General features: G+C 41.6%; 1 protein-coding gene across 3 annotated transcripts in view; it reads right to left on the reverse strand.

Moving 5' to 3' along the window:
* Positions 1-1,534: 1,534 nt before the first annotated feature.
* Positions 1,535-20,780, reverse strand: part of LOC128699481 (high mobility group nucleosome-binding domain-containing protein 5-like) — a 42,038-nt gene continuing 22,792 nt past the window's right edge. The window contains exons 2-4 of one of the 3 annotated variants that reach the window (XM_070098087.1): positions 9,249-9,311; positions 7,661-7,678; positions 1,535-6,806 (exon numbers count right to left, since the gene is read on the reverse strand). In XM_070098087.1, coding sequence (XP_069954188.1) covers positions 6,490-6,806; positions 7,661-7,678; positions 9,249-9,311 — 398 coding nt within the window. In that variant the 3' untranslated portion in view covers positions 1,535-6,489. Of the gene's footprint in view, positions 6,807-7,603; positions 7,679-9,248; positions 9,312-20,780 lie in introns of all 3 variants that reach the window. The other 2 variants (XM_070098085.1, XM_070098088.1) reach the window with 2 other exon arrangements.

Genomic DNA, 20,780 nt, shown 5'->3' on the forward strand with positions numbered 1-20,780 from the left:
CAACCACGTGAGCTTCAGTGATAGTAAAGGAGATGAAGTAGAAATCCCCTGTAAAAATCCCAAGATATTTCAGAGACCAACTTCTCAGTTTTACCCAACTGACCATTCTCTTGTGTGTTTTTTTATGCCCTAGTTATATTTAGAAGAACATGTGAGCTGTTCTAAATAACCATGAAGGAACACCCTAAGGAAAATGTATGGACCATTCTCGGAGGCCTTTTTTTTCAGTCTGTCATCACAGCCATAAGTGTAACATGAGGGGAAAAGAACAATGTTCTCCCAAAGGAAATAAAGAAAAAAACTTTTTTCAACATCGTCCTTCACATGTGAGAAGGAACTACCCACATACCTGCTACAACGTTATATACACTGACAGGTATATTTCTCAATGTATATACACTGACAGGTGTGTTGACAGTTGTATCTATCAATGCGTATAAATCGGCAGGTGTGCATCTGTCAGTATATACACTGACAGGTGTATATATATATTGGTAGGTATGTATTACTCAGTGTATATACAATGAAGGGTGTGTATCTATCAGGGTATATGAATTGACAGGTGTATATTTTTCAAGATATATACATTAACAAGCTTATCTTTCAGTGTATGTACAGTGAGGGATTCTCCCAGGGAGGGTCCTTGATGCCGGTGATGGGCTCTTGATCACAGGATCTGGCTTTTTCTTTCTCGGACTGCGCTGACTGCATTCAATAGAGGTGTCAAGTACAAGGTTTCACTCACTGGAGACGTCAAGTACAAGGTTTCACTCACTGGAGACGTCGAGTACAAGGTTTCACTCACTGGAGGCGTCAAGTACAAGGTTTCACTCACTGGAGACGTCGAGTACAAGGTTTCACTCACTGGAGACGTCGAGTACAAGGTTTCACTCACTGGAGGCGTCAAGTACAAGGTTTCACTCACTGGAAGTATCGAGTACAAGGTTTCACTACTTCGACCATTGGAGGCTCATGATCTAGGTTTTACCAACTGCAGGTGTTAAGTATAAATTTTCACTCGCTAAAGACTTCATTGGGTACCCAATAAATCTTCCACTATAGGTAAAACCTTGTATAACTAAAAGGTTGCTTGAAAAATACACAAAACAGCTTTGATTATACTGAGGCTTCAAGTGAAGCTTGACACTTACACTGTTGTGTCTTAATCCATTTAAAAGTTCGCAGCTTCTATTTTTTTATTTCTTTGCATTTGCCGATATATATATATATATATATATATATATATATATATATATATATATATATATATATATATATATATATATATATATATATATATATATATATATATCGGCAAATTACCTTGAAACCCTTCTTGAGGTTCACTGGCGTGCTCGGGGTGGGAGAAACATGGATTGTAAACAACGCTGCCCAGCTTTTGAGGTATCTCTGGCCGAGTGATCTAGAGCGTCACTTGGGAACCCTGTCAGCCTTCCCTGACGTGGCTTCGAACCCTGCTGACTGTGATCTTTCTTTCATACAATACGAAACACACATGATAATAAAAATACAATTATTTTTGCATATAATTTACTGTCGCAATAAAGAGTTCACTTTTTACACATTATTGTCTTGACAAACACATAACTCAAGATATCTCTGCTTTACTATCTCATACTTGCCGTGAACTATGATTAAAATAGCCATGAAATATTCGGACGTTTTCATAAAACGAACGAAAATTGTGACTTTTCAGCATGTCAAAAAAATTACATAAAACTTTGTAACTGCTATTTAGGTGTTCAGATTCCTAGTAATTATGTATAATTATCAAGTCTCGTGATTATCGTCAGTAACTATAGTCAGGTGACTTATAATTAGGTTAAATACCGCCTGTTGTGGCTAGGAAGTAGACAGGAGACCCTAGATAAGCACCGGTCATCTTCTCCCTCACACTGTACACCAGACCATGACTGGTGTTAATATTAAGTCTCGTAAACAGTAACTCATGAACAAGTAAATAAAGCAAGAGTCAAATGCTGAAGATAGTCTCACAATGAAGCCAAAATATATAGTTCATTTCTACTCAGTTTTTTTCCCGTCAGTAAGTTTATTTAGGCTTTATACATAAGTTTAAAGCTTTACAAAGGTCTTACATAGTATATAATGTAGAATTGAACCTAGGATGACCCAATAAATTCAATGTAATATTTTGGTGTTCATATCATAATTGCTTAAGTCACGTCTTATGTATAAGCTAGAATAATAACATTCTTCAAGGCAAATTAGTTGATCTATCACAAACTTCTGACAAGCTAAACATTACCAAGGTAAGAAGCTGTATCCCAGGACCTGGCAGTTAACTGGAGGGGCGATATGTGGCTAATGTAGGACGAGAGGGGGCGATATGTGGCTAATGTAGGACAAGAGGGGTGGTATGTGGGTCATGTTCTCTGTTTCTCTTTGTGTTTCACACTTCCTCTACCTAGATCGTATGGTCTTTAAATTTGGGAGGCTGATATAGTTTGTATTCTGGTATTTTTAATGGTAGGTAGAGCGAGGCTCTATTACACTTGTGCTCTATAAGTAAATTCAAACAAAAATAACATTTATTTATTCATTGGTTATTCTATAAAAATAAAAAAGAAACATTTGGAGAATTTAACACTAATTCGGATAAAGTATATTTTTTAATAAGTTAGTTTTCATTTAGGCCTCAAACATAATATTAAACCTTTCCGATGGTTTTGTGAAGTGTGTAGAATTTATTCTAAGATAACCCAGTAAAGTGATATATTTCCACTGTGTATTTTGATACTGAGACGAACATACAAACTCTGACTAACTCTGACAGGAATCTCTGCCTACCGTCCTTACCGAGTGGATGTGTACTGCGTAATACTGTAATGATCTCATACAAACCAGAACCTTGTATCCTCAAAATTGAAACACCTTTACCAGGCAGGGCAGGGCAGCAGGGTAGGACAGGGCATTACAGGGAATGGCAGGACAGGGCATGACAGGGGTGAGCAGGGCAAGACAGGGCAGGGTAAGTGGGTTCGAGGCTACTGTCTCTCAGGAACACACAACGGATGAAGGACCTAACATTTTCTTTGATATTACCCAATTTGTCAGAAATTTACCACTGCATGACCCTAACTGGTTTATCGTTTTTTTCATGAAAGAAACCAATTAAATTATTGTCTTTAGGGTATCTTTCAGCGACTTTTATCACATACGCTTCTATCATCTTCCAGACTTTCTGCAACATGCAAAACACATATACAGTATTTATGTTGTTTGCTTCTTTCTTCCCGTGAATAACTAGATGATGATTATGAAGAAGAAAGTCATGAAATGCTATGACACTAGATACATTTGTCTTACGTTAGACACGTCTGTTAAACGCCAGACACGTCACTCAAACTCCTGGCATATATATCACACGTTAGGCACGGTTGTCAAATCCTATACACATATAATGAAAGACAGGCACGCTTGACACCCTTGTCATATGCCAGACACGTCTATTAAACATCAAACGCTTTTATCAAACACTATATACGTCTATTGAAAGCCGGATACATTTATCAAGGACCAGACCTACACATCAACCGCTAGACACATTTATCAAACATCACACACGCCGATCTACCACTATGCATACACATCAGCCGCTAGACACATCTATCAACCTCCAGACCTACACATCAGCCGCTAGACACATCTATCAACCTCCAGACCTACACATCAGCCGCTAGACACATCTATCAACCTCCAGACCTACACATCAGCCGCTAGACACATCTATCAACCTCCAGACATACACATCAGCCGCTAGACACATCTATCAACCTCCAGACCTACACATCAGCCGGTAGACATATCTATCAACCTCCAGACATACACATCAGCCGCTAGACACATCTATCAACCTCCAGACCTACACATCAGCCACTAGAAACATCTATCAACCTCCAGACATACACATCAGGCGCTAGACACATCTATCAACCTCCAGACCTACACATCAGCCGGTAGACATATCTATCAACCTCCAGACATACACATCAGCCGCTAGACACATCTGTCAACCTCCAGACCTACACATCAGCCACTAGAAACATCTATCAACCTCCAGACATACACATCAGGCGCTAGACACATCTATCAACCTCCAGACCTACACATCAGCCACTAGAAACATCTATCAACCACTAGACATATACATTAACCACGAGACACATCTATCAAACGCCAGACACGCACATTAACCACGAGACACATCTGACAAACGCCAGACACGCTCATTATTAACCACGAGACACATCTATCAAACGCCAGACACGCACATTAACCACGAGACACATCTGACAAACGCCAGACACGCTCATTATTAACCACGAGACACATCTATCAAACGCCAGACACGCACATTAACCACGAGACACATCTGTCAAACGCCAGACACGCACAATAACAGCGTCTGGCGTATCATACGCCAGACACCAGACACACTTATTAGAGTATTATACACCAGTACATCTGTCAAATACCAGAGACACATCTATATAACAAGGTGCCATGTGATTCTCTCTATGAAGGTTCTATCACTGATCAACTAATACTATTTAATTAAAAAATGCATTAAGGAATTTTTTATGGTTACCTGACAACCTGAAGTTTTATATATTGCTGATAAGGTCTGTTTTCAGCCTTCCTTACTTAAACTTACGCCCGTAGTAGTAGTAATTATCCTAATTGTGGACTTAATTAAGGCATAATGATATGTAGAATTTGTGCAGCTACGAAAATGACCCCGCGAGGACAACTGTAGACTTAAGATATGTTTGGGATGTAGAACTCTTATAAACTGGATGGTTTAAGCTTGTTTGGTAAAGCTTTAACGCTTGATGGTTCTTGAAGTCATGGAACATGCATCAGAGAGGACACATTACTGGCTAACACAGTTAATGGCCATTTATGACGTCATGAATCACGCCTCTGAGAAACTTACTCATTAGCTCAGTTAACCAATTAACTAACTCTCATACTACAGATCATTCTATCGCATTGTTCATCTGAACTTTTCATTAAATTTCTAACTGATTCCGTTACTGTTCACTCTATCATAATTATCTTCTAAGCCAACCCAGACAAGGTACTGTAAGCAGGGAAAGCTCAAGGAGATATAGTCCAAGGACAGAGGGGATCATAACACACACACACACTCATGGCCAGAGTACGGGCTCGACACTCCGGACTTTCACATCAGTTCGACCAACAATAAAATTGTTCAGGTGAGCGTAAACACGATGTTTTAGGAATAAACACTAACAAGATATATAACAGAAGTGAGTAACCCAGCTTTGATGGCTAGCCCCTTCCTTCCTTCCTTCCTTCCTCCCTTCCTCCCTTCCTTCCATCCTTCCTTCCTTCTCTGTGTTGAGGCGCTAATGATACAAGAATACTATAATAACCTACAATTTAAAACGTCACCCTTTTTAACTTAAGGTTCCCATCAAGAGTGGCATCTTGATGCTATAGAACTTTCGATCCAAGGAAATGGAGCTAAGCTTCCTTTCCTTGCATCATACCTGATCCTAATCATTTCCCATTCCCCAGGCTGTGTGCGTCCCCTACGGGCTTAGGGCTTTCTCACTACAGTAACAGCCACAACAAAGAGGCTGGACGTGAGCTGTTTGGAAAGATATGTATTATTACTGTATTCGTAGGAAAGCACTAAACCCGTAAGGGTCTGACAGCTCCTGGGAAATGGGACAGATGGAAGGTAATTAGGTCTGTGTTGTAGAGGTCTGAGCGGCGCTCAGACCTCTACAACATAACTGTCCTCAAAGATCTGTTAAGTTATACCATAAATTAAGTAAAGATCCTGGACTTCACCTTACGAAAGAGACAAAACAAATGTTATAGTAATTATAGACAAGGTAGATTATAGTGGAAAAGTGAACATGGTGTTAGAAGACAGGGAACTTACGTGCATCTTAAGGTACTGTGTTGTCACTGCTACTCTCAGTTCTTTGTAATAATTCCGGAGGATTATAACTGGTGCTCGCGTTCACTCACATAACTGGTGCTCGCGTTCACTCACATAACTGGTGCTCGCGTTCACTCACATGACTGGTGCTCGTGTTCACTCACAATGGCTCACCATCAAAGCAAGAGTTACCCTATTTTTTTAACTTTCCTCAACAAAATTCTAGAAGAAAACTCAGAGCAGTTCGAATTAATGTGTTAAAGGAAAGGAGAAAAATCTGAAGAGCGGGGCTCGAACTGGTGAATGTTCACAGCTGGTCAAGTCGAGGTGATCCATGGCTTAACATGACTGAACATGATACTGCCTCACCTACTCCCCCATGTGACCGAAACTTTCTCAAACATACATACACACACACACACACACATTATATATATATATATATATATATATATATATATATATATATATATATATATATATATATGTGTGTATTATATATATATATATATATATAATATCAATATGCTCTACTCTTCTTTTTCTGTCTCTGATGTGTCTTTATCTCCTCCTTTCTCTCCCTCTCCAGTTGCGTCTCCTTCATCTTCCTTACTTATTTCCTCTTCTCCTGCCTCCTTTTCTTCACTCTCTTCCTTCTCTTCTTCCACTTCTTCCTTATCAGACGTCTTCTCTGCTCCCTCGTCTGACTTCTCTCCTTCTGCCTCGTCTACCTCACCTTCCTTCTGCTCTTCACTTTCTCCCTCTTCTGTGCCATCTTCACCGCTCTTATCTTCCTCGCCGCCTTTATCTTCGTCTTTCGCCTCTCCATCCTCTGCTGCTTCACCAGCTAAACAAAGAATAACAACCAGTGGAAGATAAACGAAGGAATCACTTGTATACAGAACTTAGCAACAGAGATAAGACAAGATAAACTTTTCTCAGGAACTCTACAAATAATTTTGCAGACAGTTGTATAAATCCATGCAGTGGTTCTGATGGCAATTTCTATTGAAGAATTTAAGGTATACCTGGAGCTTACTTTTAGAGAGTTCCGGGGGTCAACGCCCCCGAGGCCCGGTCTGTGACCAGGCCTCATGGTGGATCAGGGTCTGATCAACCATGTGAATTACTGTTCTGAATAACTGTTCTGACTGGCTTTAAATCATTAATGCTGAAGCTTACAAAGTTTATTGAGACTCAGGTACACTTAAGTACAATTATTATGCTTAGTGTAAATTACCCAGGATAACCAAAAAACAAGTCAAAGTGACTTATTTCCATTGGTTGATTAGGTCCTCATCCACCATGAAGCCTGGTCACAGACCGGGCCGCGGGGGCGATGACCCCCGAAACCCTCACCAGGTATACTCCAGGACCATAACCGACATTAGTGACATATTATATACATGTAGAAAGCAACTGGTTATGCAGAGCATAACCCCGGTAAGGGTTTCCACCCGTACCGGGGATCAAACCAAAGGCCTCAATGTGTGAGCTGAGTGCGCTACCAACCGAGCTACGGGCACTCTGACTTACAATATCTGTACTTCATGGATACGCTGATACCTTCCTCGGATCACACAGCTACTGAAAGAAATCAAGTATTGTATTTCACAGTATTATCAGTAGTAATTATTATCTTACCTCCTCCATCATCAGCTTCCGCTCCTCCCACACCATTATCACCTCCTTCATCCTCACCTTTATCTGCTCCTGACTCTGCAACAACAAGATAGTTCCCCCTGAAATGACTTTAACTAAACATAGAAAACGATTTTGCATAACAAGAGAAAATGAAAAATAACTTACAGTTGTCTAAGATTAGATTTGTTGGGATTTTTAACTCAGGGTGGGGAGAGTTAGCTATCCAAGACAGTCAGGGGTAAGGAAGGTTATTCACCCAAGATAACTCGGGGTAGGGAGGGTTATCCATTCAGGTCAACCCAAGAAAGTTCGTACATCATGGAGGACTGTCTGTCTTATTTCCATTGTGGTCCTTTAATCTTGTCTACCAGGATGCCACCCACACCAGTCCATTAACGCCCAGGTACCTAGTTACTGCTAGGTGAACACTGACAGCAGGAATAAGGTGATTAACACCTAGGTACCTACTTACTGCTAGGTGAACAAGGGTTGCAGGTGTAAGGAAATATGCCCAACATTTCCACCCATATCTGGGATAAAACCCGGACACTCAGTGTGTGTGGCGAGAGCGTTGCCAACCAAGCCACGGGACACCCATGTATTTTATAAATCTTAAGATGAATATTGTGACTCAAGAAATCGTAATGACACGATTGCAAACAAACCATACCCCCGGCCGGGATTGAACCCGCGGTCGGGCTGGAGTTTTGAGACTCTATGACCGCGGGTTCAATCCCGGCCGGGGTTATGGTATGAATATTGTGACTATTAAAGGATGAAGAACCACATGATATATGTTACCAATATTAAGTGTGGTCAACACAGTGACAAAAACTACTCTTTCTGAACGTAAATTCATTACATATATACATAACAAAAATAACAGAAATTTCTATAAAATCATACAAAAAAATATTAACATGACTTGTGTTCAGTGTGGGTGTGACAGCAGCGTCCAGCAGCTCTTGTGGCCTGATAAGCTTTCACTTCACACGGCGAGTGTCTGGGTTCGATTCCCAGCCAGGGTAGAAACATTGGGCGCGTTTCTTTACATCTGTTTGTCTATGTTCACCCATCAGTAAAATAGGTACCTGGGTGTTAGTGGACTGGTGTGGGTCGCATCCGGGGACAAAACTGACCTAATTTGCGGGAAATGTCCTGCATAACCAGGGTCTTTCTATATAGTAGTACGTATGTCATTGATGTCAGCTATGGTCTGTATACCTTGTACATGTACTTGTAGTATATAAAGATATTATTATTTATTATCGACAAGTTTTCCTGATATATCTTGATGGCTACGTCTAGGTGATGATGGTTCACTCTGGGATGCTGTTTCACACAAACTGTACATGTTGGAGCAAATTTAAACTCAGATTTGTGAACAGCGTTTCAAATTTAATTAGAAACACATTGTTAAACTAAAACCATACATATATATATATACGTATATATATAATATATATATATATATATATATATATATATATATATATATATATATATATATATATATATATATATATATATATATATATATATATATATATATATATATATATATATATATATATATATACATATATATATATTCAAAAGGAGCGCATTATGATGGCTCGCTCATGAGAACTAGAGTATACCTCACCTTCCACCTCGTTCACCTCTGCTTCCTGCTCGCTCACCTCCTCCTCCAGCTGGGACTTGCTCTCTGGGGGAGAAGAAACACGCGAGAAAGTGGAGGTAGTAAAACTTGCTTTATAATAAAGCAGGGAAGGAAGGAAGGGAATATATATGGTGAGTGTGAAGGAAGAAGTTCTCTCTCTCTCTCTCTCTCTCTCTCTCTCCCACTAACACAGACAAACTGGTGATGTAGACGAAGTCTTATAACACAAAAGTATTATGGTATCAAAATTCCTCAGATCAAGAGCCCTTCAGGGGTATCACAGTTATATCACTGAATCTTCTGCCTTGTTATCATAGTAATACAAAGATTCCCTCAACACTTGAAAAGACTATGTCATAATGTGTTCAAATAAGAGCAACACTTACATTAAAATGTCTGAGTTACATCAATCACCACAAGTTAGGAAACACTAGTATTGCCTTAACTCTGAGTGATAACATTCTGATGTCACCATAATAAACTAGCATCAAAGTTTACTCAATCACACTCTCTACACACTGAAAATAATATCCCTGTGTACCAGTGAGGTGTCTTAACTAACAGCACGACGGTAGTAAGTGCTGTCATCATAACTCAGAATATGATGTAGTTTGCAACTGGACTGATCCCGGAAATTGATGGGGATACACTACGAGGAGAAATTTTGCCAATTTAATATAAGCACTTTAGAGTTGAGAACTCTGGGAGACACGATTACGACGTATGTGGTAGTTGATAAATAAACAATGGTGATAAAATATTTGTAACAAGATCGTGGTCAAAGGGAACATAGATAAAAGCTAAAAGCATTACATGAACCATACACACGTTTATAAATACGTCTTTAGTCAGGAATATATACACAGCGTTATATGTTATTTGTGTGTGTATATATATATATATATATATATATATATATATATATATATATATATATATATATATATATATATATATATATATATATATATATATATATATATATATATATATATATATATATATATATATGTATACTGAGAGTTTAATACCTATTTCAGGTATTAAATAGTTCTTGACCGATGACGAGCCGATAACATAGTCTTAATGCCCCTTTGAGTTTTAAACCCAATTACCCAAATACCCAACTTCAGTCTTACGATGACAGGGGAAGTGAAGTGACCTAGTTAACGAAGAAATGGAAGCAAACTATCGACACACTTTTAACAGAAAGTTTACAAGAGCCATGACAACAGGACTGAGGAATGACAATATATGTTAAGAGACGAGGACAGCAGCAATGCGTCGACACCAACATTAACAAATCGATGAGTACTGAACCTTGAAGTACACCTGTGCACTGCCGCAGTGCTGAGCTTTACCGCAAGTTCTGTGTCCAGGAGTCAAGGCTGTGACCACACTCACATGGCACTGAGTTATTGTGTTTAATGTGTGTGTGTGTGTGTGTGTGTGTGTGTGTGTGTGTGTGTGTGTGTGTGTGTGTGTGTGTGTGTGTGTGTGTGTGTGTGTGTGTGTGTGTGTGTGTGTGTGTGTGTGTGTGTGTGTGTGTGTGTGTGTGTGTGTGTGTGTGTGTGTGTGCGTGTGTCTGGGCCTAGACTTTTAACCAGTATTGGTCATCATTATTGGCTGCTTGCCTCTTGCGTCCTCTCATACTGTAAATAATTTTCTAAAATATCCTTCATTTATGTCGAAGACAGTTTGTACTAGTGTAGCCTCGTGTACGGTGCCAAAGCTCTGCACTTAATGTTCTCCGGAGATATGCTCGGTGTGATGTACTCTCCAAGGCTGCTCTCCTTGGTTATTATTATATTCGCGGGCCATGCCAAACCCATATGAGTCATAGAGAACTTAGAGAGAGGAAGGTTTAATCAGAATTGATCAGAGGAACAGGAGGGTGAATCCAATTACTTGAATCAATAATTCTTAGCCAGAATCAAGGAGACTCCTTCTCCTGGACGGTTATTGGCTGAAGATCCCAGTTTATGTCTGCCCAGACTGTAGTTTATGTCTGCCCAGACTGTAGTTTATGTCTGCCCAGACTGTAGTTTATGTCTGCCCAGACTGTAGTTTATGTCTGCCCAGACTGTAGTTTATGTCTGCCCAGACTGTAGTTTATGTCTGCCCAAACTGTAGTTTATGTCTGCCCAGACTGTAGTTTATGTCTGCCCAAACTGTAGTTTATGTCTGCCCAAACTGTAGTTTATGTCTGCCCAGACTGTAGTTTATGTCTGCCCAGACTGTAGTTTATGTCTGCCCAGACTGTAGCTTATGTCTGCCCAGACTGTAGTTTATGTCTGCCCAAACTGTAGTTTATGTCTGCCCAAACTGTAGTTTATGTCTGCCCAGACTGTAGTTTATGTCTGCCCAGACTGTAGTTTATGTCTGCCCAGACTGTAGTTTATGTCTGCCCAGACTGTAGTTTATGTCTGCCCAAACTGTAGTTTATGTCTGCCCAAACTGTAGTTTATGTCTGCCCAGACTGTAGTTTATGTCTGCCCAGACTGTAGTTTATGTCTGCCCAGACTGTAGTTTATGTCTGCCCAGACTGTAGTTTATGTCTGCCCAGACTGTAGTTTATGTCTGCCCAAACTGTAGTTTATGTCTGCCCAAACTGTAGTTTATGTCTGCCCAAACTGTAGTTTATGTCTGCCCAGACTGTAGTTTATGTCTGCCCAAACTGTAGTTTATGTCTGCCCAGACTGTAGTTTATGTCTGCCCAGACTGTAGTTTATGTCTGCCCAGACTGTAGTTTATGTCTGCCCAGACTGTAGTTTATGTCTGCCCAGACTGTAGTTTATGTCTGCCCGGATTGTAGTTTATGATGTCTGCCCAGACTGTACTTCATGTCTGCCCAGACAATAGTTTATGTCTGCCCAGACTGTAGTTTATGTCTGCCCAGATTGTAGTTTATGATGTCTGCCCAGACTGTACTTCATGTCTGCCCAGACAATAGTTTATGTCTGCCCAGTCTGTAGTTTATGTCTGCCCAGACTGTAGTTTATGTCTGCCCAGACTGTAGCTTATGCCATAGTACTGCTCCTTGGGGGACCCCACTTGTTATATGTGAGTGTGGAAGTTCAAGACGACTATAGTGTCTCAGATGTTCGTGAAAACAGTTACCATTTTATCAAAGGCACTTGTTGAGAAGACACTTAGCTTGTGTGTGTGTGTGTGTGTGTGTGAGGTGTCCTTCACTTATCTCAGTTTCAGTCAAGTAAGTGTAAGCAGCTAAAACTTCCTTCTGACTGTCAACCCTTCCTTATGTTTCCTTGTTTTTTGCTTGCAGCGAGTCACTGTGGTGGTGTCCAATAAGCAGAGTGGGAGGTGGTCACGAGCAGTGACACACACACAGATTATCGTACACAGTTACGTTGCCCAGGTCAACCTTCGTACGTGAGGTGCCACTGAATAACGTACTTAGCCACCAGTCCTACCTAACTCCTCCTACCTACCACACACTAGGCTTTCTGGTGATAATATTCACTTTTCTTTCTCTTTTGACTCTCAGGACGCGGCTGAGAATTACTACCTTCTATATTTTCTTATTTGCATCTCATTTTCATATTTTATTCTTTACTTATATTCAGTTTTTATTTCTATAACTTAGTATAACATCTCGTCACCTACCAGAACTAATTATTTCCTTAATGTTTGGTATTCTCTGATTCACTGCAGTACCTTTCCTGTTATTCCTGTCAGCTCCTCTAGTTTTACACTAACCTCTTATGCGGAACGGTGTCGAAAGAAAATGCAGTCTAACTACCATGTCGTAAAACTCCAGGAGGTTTGTGACACAGGATTTCCCTTCCCTGAAACTGTGCTGGTTATCGTGTACAACCTCATTCCTTTCTAAGTGCTCCACCACTCTTCTCCTTATAATCTTCTCCATGACCTTGCGGTGCCCCTCAAGGAAGGTTCCTTGATGTTGGTGAGGGGCTCTTGATCTAGGGAACTGGATCTTTGCTCCAGTTCCCTGAATTAACCCTGAATACCTTCCATCCCCCCCACAGGCGCTGTATAATCCTACAGGTATAGCGCTCCCCCTTGATTATAATAATAATCCATGACCTTGCATACTATACATTTCAGTGAAACTGGTGTGTAGTTTAATGCTGCGTGTCTGTCTTAAAGATTGGAACTACGTTTGCTGTCTTCCATACCTCAGGTAGTTGCCCTGCTTCGATACATATGTTGAATATTGTTAGTGGCACACAGCGCCTCTGCTCCTCTCAAGACCTACGGAGAGATGTTGCTTGGTCCCACTGCTTTAGAGGTATCAAGTTCACTTAGCAGCCTCCTCACTTCCTCCTCCTTTGTTGTATGTATCGTCTCCAGCACTTGTTGGTGCACTCCACCATTCCGGCTTTCTGAAGTATTTCTGTCTCCAATGAAAATATTTCCTTATATCACATGTTGAGTTGTTCACATACTTCTTAGTCGTTGCTTGTGATCTCCCCTCCTTCCTTCCTCAGTCTGATTACCTGGTCTTTGACTGTTGTTTTCTTCTTAATGTGACTGTATAACAACTTGTATGTACTCACCTAGTAGTACTCACCTTGTTGAGGTTGCAGGGGTCGAGTCCGAGCTCCTGGCCCCGCCTCTTCACTGGTCGCTACTAGGTCACTCTCCCTGAACCATGAGCTTTATCGTACCTCTGCTTAAAGGTATGTATGGATCCTGCCTCCACTACATCGCTTCCCAAACTATTCCACTTACTGACTACTCTGTGGCTGAAGAAATACTTCCTAACATCCCTGTGATTCATCTGTGTCTTCAACTTCCAACTGTGTCCCCGTGTTACTGTGTCCAATCTCTGGAACATCCTGTCTTTGTCCACCTTGTCAATTCCTCTCAGTATTTTGTATGTCGTTATCATGTCCCCCCTATCTCTCCTGTCCTCCAGTGTCGTCAGGTTGATTTCCCTTAACCTCTCCTCGTAGGACATACCTCTTAGCTCTGGAACTAGTCTTGTTGCAAACCTTTGCACTTTCTCTAGTTTCTTTACATGCTTGGCTAGGTGTGGGTTCCAAACTGGTGCCGCATACTCCAATATGGGCCTAACGTACACGGTGTACAGGGTCCAGAACGATTCCTTATTAAGATGTCGGAATGCTGTTCTGAGGTTTGCTAGGCGCCCATATGTGTGTATGTGTGTGTGTATGTGTGTGTGTGTGTGTTTGTGTGTGTGTGTGTGTGTGTGTGTGTGTGTGTGTGTGTGTGTGTGTGTGTGTGTGTGTGTGTGTGTGTGTGTACTCACCTATTTGTACTCACCTATTTGTGGTTGCAGGGGTCGAGTCCTAGCTCCTGGCCCCGCCTCTTCACCGGTTGCTACTAGGCCCTCTCTCTCCCCGCTCCATGAGCTTTATTAAACCTCGTCTTAAAACTGTGTATGGTTCCTGCCTCCACTACGTCATTTTCTAGGCTATTCCACTGCCTTACAACTCTATGACTGAAGCAATACTTCCTACTATCTCTCTGACTCATTTGTGTCTTCAACTTCCAATTGTGGCCTCTTGTTTCTGTGTCCCCTCCCTGGAACATCCTGTCCTTGTCCACCTTGTCTATTCCACGCAGTATTTTATATGTCGTTATCATGTCTCCCCTGACCCTCCTGTCCTCCAGTGTCGTCAGGCCGATTTCCCTTAATCTTTCTTCATAGGACATTCCCCTTAGCTCTGGAACTAACCTTGTTGCAAACCTTTGTACTTTCTCTAGTTTCTTGACGTGCTTTATCAAGTGCGGGTTCCAAACAGGTGCTGCATACTCCAGTATGGGCCTGACATACACGGTGTACAGTGTCTTGAATGATTCCTTACTAAGGTGTCGGAATGCTGTTCTCAGGTTTGCCAGGCGCCCATATGCTGCAGCATATGTATGTGTGTGTGTATGTGTGTATGTGTGTATGTGTGTGTGTGTGTGTGTGTGTGTGTGTGGGTGTGTGTGTGTGTGGGTGTGTGTGTGTGTGTGTGTGTGTGTGTGGGTGGGTGGGTGGCCTGGTGGTGACCTTGTTGCACGAGGACACGAGGACACAGGGTTGAAACTCCTGGGCGAGACAAGAGGGAATTATGGGTGATGAGGGTCGTGCGAGTCTGAATTCTGACCAGACACCACCTGCGTCGAAAGATAGAGAGAGAGAGAGAGAGAGAGAGAGAGAGAGAGAGAGAGAGAGAGAGAGAGAGAGAGAGAGAGAGAGAGAGAGAGAGAGAGAGAGAGAGAGAGAGAGGAAGAGGGAGAGGGAGAGAGAAAGAGAACTACTGTTTAAGTTCCTACTGTTGGTACTAGCAGCTCTAACAGTACGTCCCTACTATGCCCTGGGTGTTGCATGGTCAAGTCATCGTTGCGTTGTTCTTGTGTACTGAGAACAATACTGTGTCAACCAGAGACAGACACTGCATGGTATCTTCTTGAATTTAATATGTGCAATATGCTTGTCCTGCTGGGTCTTAAATAACTGTAATGTATTTACATCTTCACTAGACAGTCTAATTCAGTGCTCTATAACTCTGTTAAAAAATATTGCTTACATTTCTGTTGCTCCTCTTGCTTCAGAGTTTCGTTCCATTGTTTGGACAATTGACTCAGTTTGCACTTCAAATGTTACTGTTTGCTGTTTCGATGGTTAGGATGAGATCTCATCGTCTCTTAAGTGAGAATAAGTTAAGTGCTTTGAGACTTACTCATATTGTTTGTATTTTACTGATGGTATGAGGTTACTAGCTGTCTCTGTACCCTCCCCACACCATCTTCGATTTTTATATATTGTGGAAACCATAACTGGTCATTGTGTTAAGGTGCCGTCACTGGTCACTACATTAATTAAGGTGCCGTCTAACGTGTGAGAGAGAGAGAGAGAGAGAGAGAGAGAGAGAGAGAGAGAGAGAGAGAGAGAGAGAGAGAGAGAGAGAGAGAGAGAGAGAGAGAGAGAGAGAGAGAGGCTGAGAATGTTTATAATGTTGTTTTGCACAAGTCTGTGAAACACAGAATTCTCTCATTATTATTATTATTATTATAATAATGAAAATCGCTATACCCGTCACACAACTATGTTACTCTGCTGCTGACACAGATATATTATCTGCTAGATAAGATAAGATAAGATTTCGTTCGGATTTTTAACCCCGGAGGGTTAGCCACCCAGGATAACCCAAGAAAGTCAGTGCGTCATCGAGGACTGTCTAACTTATTTCCATTGGGGTCCTTAATCTTGTCCCCCAGGATGCGACCCACACCAGTCGACTAACACCCAGGTACCTATTTGCTGCTAGGTGAACAGGACAACAGGTGTAAGGAAACGTGTCAAATGTTTCCACCCGCCGGGAATCGAACCCTGGCCCTCCCTGTGTGAAGCGGGAGCTTTAGCCACCAGACCACTCTGCTGCTGACACAGATATATTGTCTGCTATGTTACTCTGCTGCTGACACAGATATATTGTCTGCTATGTTACTCTGCTGCTGACACAGATATATTGTCTGCTATGTTACTCTGCTGCTGACACAGATATATTGTCTGCTATGTTACTCTGCTGCTGACACAGATATATTGTCTGCTATGTTACTCTGCTGCTGACACAGATACATTGTCTGCTATGTTACTCTGCTGCTGACACAGATACATTGTCTGCTATGTTACTCTGCTGCTGACACAGATACATTGTCTGCTATGTTACTCTGCTGCTGCCACAGATATATTGTCTGCTATGTTACTCTGCTGCTGACACAGATATATTGTCTGCTATGTTACTCTGCTGCTGACACATACATTGTCTGCTATGTTACTCTGCTGCTGCCACAGATATATTGTCTGCTATGTTACTCTGCTGCTGACACATACATTGTCTGCTATGTTACTCTGCTGCTGCCACAGATATATTGTCTGCTATGTTACTCTGCTGCTGACACATACATTGTCTGCTATGTTACTCTGCTGCTGCCACAGATATATTGTCTGCTATGTTACTCTGCTGCTGACACAGATATATTGTCTGCTATGTTACTCTGCTGCTGACACATACATTGTCTGCTATGTTACTCTGCTGCTGCCACAGATATATTGTCTGCTATGTTACTCTGCTGCTGACACAGATACATTGTCTGCTCTGTATCGTTTTCTGTACCAAGTGTCTCCGGTATTGTCTCCAGCACCAAGTGTCTCCAGTATTGTCTCCAGCACTAAGTGTCTCCAGTATTGTCTCCAGCACCAAGTGTCTCCAGTATTGTCTCCAGCACCAAGTGTCTCCAGTATTGTCTCCAGTATCGTCTCCAGCACCAAGTGTCTCCAATATCGTCTCCAGCACCAAGTGTCTCCAGTATCGTCTCTGGAGCCTATAACTACCACAGGTGTCAGGACGTGCTAGTCAAAGCTTCTGTAAATACTTGATAACAGAAGAGTTGTAATTATAGGGGAGAGAGAGAGAATAACAGAGGTAAATGATGATCATTAATAAAAGGTAAGTGAGTAGAGGACAGACAAGGAGAGATTTAACTTGGTTAAGCTGGTTCATCCCAGAGTGAGATTGAAGAATGGAGAGAAAGCAGTGGGAAGGATAAGAAAAGCAGGAGGGAGAAAAGGACGGGAAGGAGTCAGAAAGTGGGGAGAGAGGGAGAGGATGAAAGCCTGGGAGGAGAGAATACATAGGAAGAGCAAATAACATGATGTAAGACGTGATGATCTGCAAGGAAGGAATTGATGAATAATAAAGAAACAAACCCCAGTCCATAGTTGTCTCCCATGACACACTGGGTGAAGGTTCTCTCCCCCTCCCATGACACACTGGGTGAAGGTTCTCTCCCCCTCCCATGACACACTGGGTGAAGGTTCTCTCCCCCTCCCATGACACACTGGGTGAAGGTTCTCTCCCCCTCCCATGACACACTGGGTGAAGGTTCTCTCCCCACCTACTGACAACCTCGTATCAGAAGGTTCCTCTGTGTGAGTTCTTCCAGTTCTAGTTCTGTGTCAGAAACAGAGATCTCCAGTGTTGGAATAACCTCGGCATGGATGATGTATGGGGTCAGCAAGTGAAGCATGGGTTTAGTCGGTTGGTTAATAAGGTGGCCTGGTGGCTAAGGCTCCCGCTTCACACACGGAGGGCCCGGGTTCGATTCCCGGTGGGTGGAAACATTTCGACACGTTTCCTTACACCTGTTGTCCTGTTCACCTAGCAGCAAATAGGTACCTGGGTGTTAGTGGACTGGTGTGGGTCGTATCCTGGGGGACAAGATTAAGGACCACAATGGAAATAAGTTAGACAGTCCTCGATGACGCACTGACTTTCTTGGGTTATCCTGGGTGGCTAACCCTCCGGGGTTAAAAATCCGAACGAAATCTTATCTTATCTTAACCAAGGGGTCAGCAAGTGAAGCATGGGTTTAGTCGGTTGGTTAATAAGGTTGTAAGACTATCGACTACACCAAGGTCATTAAGGCTATACAATAACATTTTCACCACCAGACTAGAATACCTAAGTCCCTAAAATAGGGACTAAAATAAACTCTAAGAATATACTCTGGAAAATGGGTGAAAATTAATCAGAAACTATAATTTATGAGAAGTTTATATATATATATTATAAGCAATCTTCTCTCCAGCGGAATTATTTAAGATAATTATCTTAACTGAAAATAAACTCGATATAATTCTATAAATTATGTAAAGAAGTGAATTTTGCGAGCAAGTAGCCATGAGTCTGAGATGACTCAACACTGACTCACCTCAACACTGACTCACCTCAACACTGACTCACCTCAACACTGACTCACCTCAACACTGACTCACCTCAACACTGACTCACCTCAACACTGACTCACCTCAACACTGACTCACCTCAACACTGACTCACCTCAACACTGACTCACTTTAACACTGACTCACCTCAACACTGACTCACCTCAACACTGACTCACCTCAACACTGACTCACCTCAACACTGACTCACCTCAACACTGACTCACTTTAACACTGACTCACTTTAACACTGACTCACTTTAACACTGACTCACTTTAACACTGACTCACTTTAACACTGACTCACTTTAACACTGACTCACTTAACACTGACTCACTTTAACACTGACTCACTTAACACTGACTCACTTTAACACTGACTTACTTTAACACTGACTCATTTAACACTGACTCACTTTAACACTGACTCACTTTAACACCGACTCACTTTAACACTGACTCACTATAACACTGACTCACTTTAACACTGACTCACTTTAACACTGACTCACTTTAACACTGACTCACTTTAACACTGACTCACTTAACACTGACTCACTTTAACACTGACTCACTTTAACACTGACTCACTTAACACTGACTCACTTTAACACTGACTCACTTTAACACTAACTCACTTTAACACTGACTCACTTAACACTGACTCACTTTAACACTGACTCACTTTAACACTGACTCACTTTAATACTGACTCACTTTAACACTGACTCACTTTAACACTGACTCACTTTAACACTGACTCACTTTAACACTGACTCACTTCAACACTGACTCAATTAAACACTGACTCACTTTAACACTGACTCACTTTAACACTGACTCACCTCAACACTGACTCACTTTAACACTGACTCACTTTAACACTGACTCACTTTAACACTGACTCACTTTAACACTGACTCACTTTAACACTGACTCACCTCAACACTGACTCACTTTAACACTGACTCACTTTAACACTGACTCACTTTAACACTGACTCACTTTAACACTGACTCACTTTAACACTGACTCACTTTAACACTGAGTCACTTTAACACTGACTCACTTTAACACTGACTCACTTTAACACTGACTCACTTTAACACTGACTCACTTCAACACTGACTCACTTAACATTGACTCACTTAACACTGACTCACTTAACACTGACTCACTTAACACTGACTCACTTCAACACTGACTCACTTCAACACTGACTCACTTCAACACTGACTCACTTCAACACTGACTCACTTCAACACTGACTCACTTCAACACTGACTCACTTAAACACTAACTTAAACACTCACTTAAATACTGACTCATACAGTGACTCACTTCAACAGTGACTCACTGTGTGAGGGCAGGGGCATGACAGTCATGGGTATGGGTATAAAGACAAGATGTAAAACAAACTGTTGCTGGTAGAGCATTTACTCTGTATAGAGCTTGATCAAGTTATTACTTGATAAAGCTCTAAAGCTCTACCCTGAGCTGTTGTCTTAATAAAAGCTTATTGTGTATTGAGTTTACACACAAACACACACACACACACACACACACACACACACACACACACACACACACACACACACACACACACACACACACACACACACTCACACACACACACTCACACACACACTCACACACACACACACACACACACACACACACACACACACACACACACACACACACACACACTCACACACACACTCACACACACACTCACACACACACACACACACACACACACACACACACACACACACACACACACACTC

The sequence above is a fragment of the Cherax quadricarinatus genome, chromosome 61 (assembly GCF_038502225.1).
Source record: "Cherax quadricarinatus isolate ZL_2023a chromosome 61, ASM3850222v1, whole genome shotgun sequence".
Lineage (NCBI taxonomy): Eukaryota > Metazoa > Arthropoda > Malacostraca > Decapoda > Parastacidae > Cherax > Cherax quadricarinatus.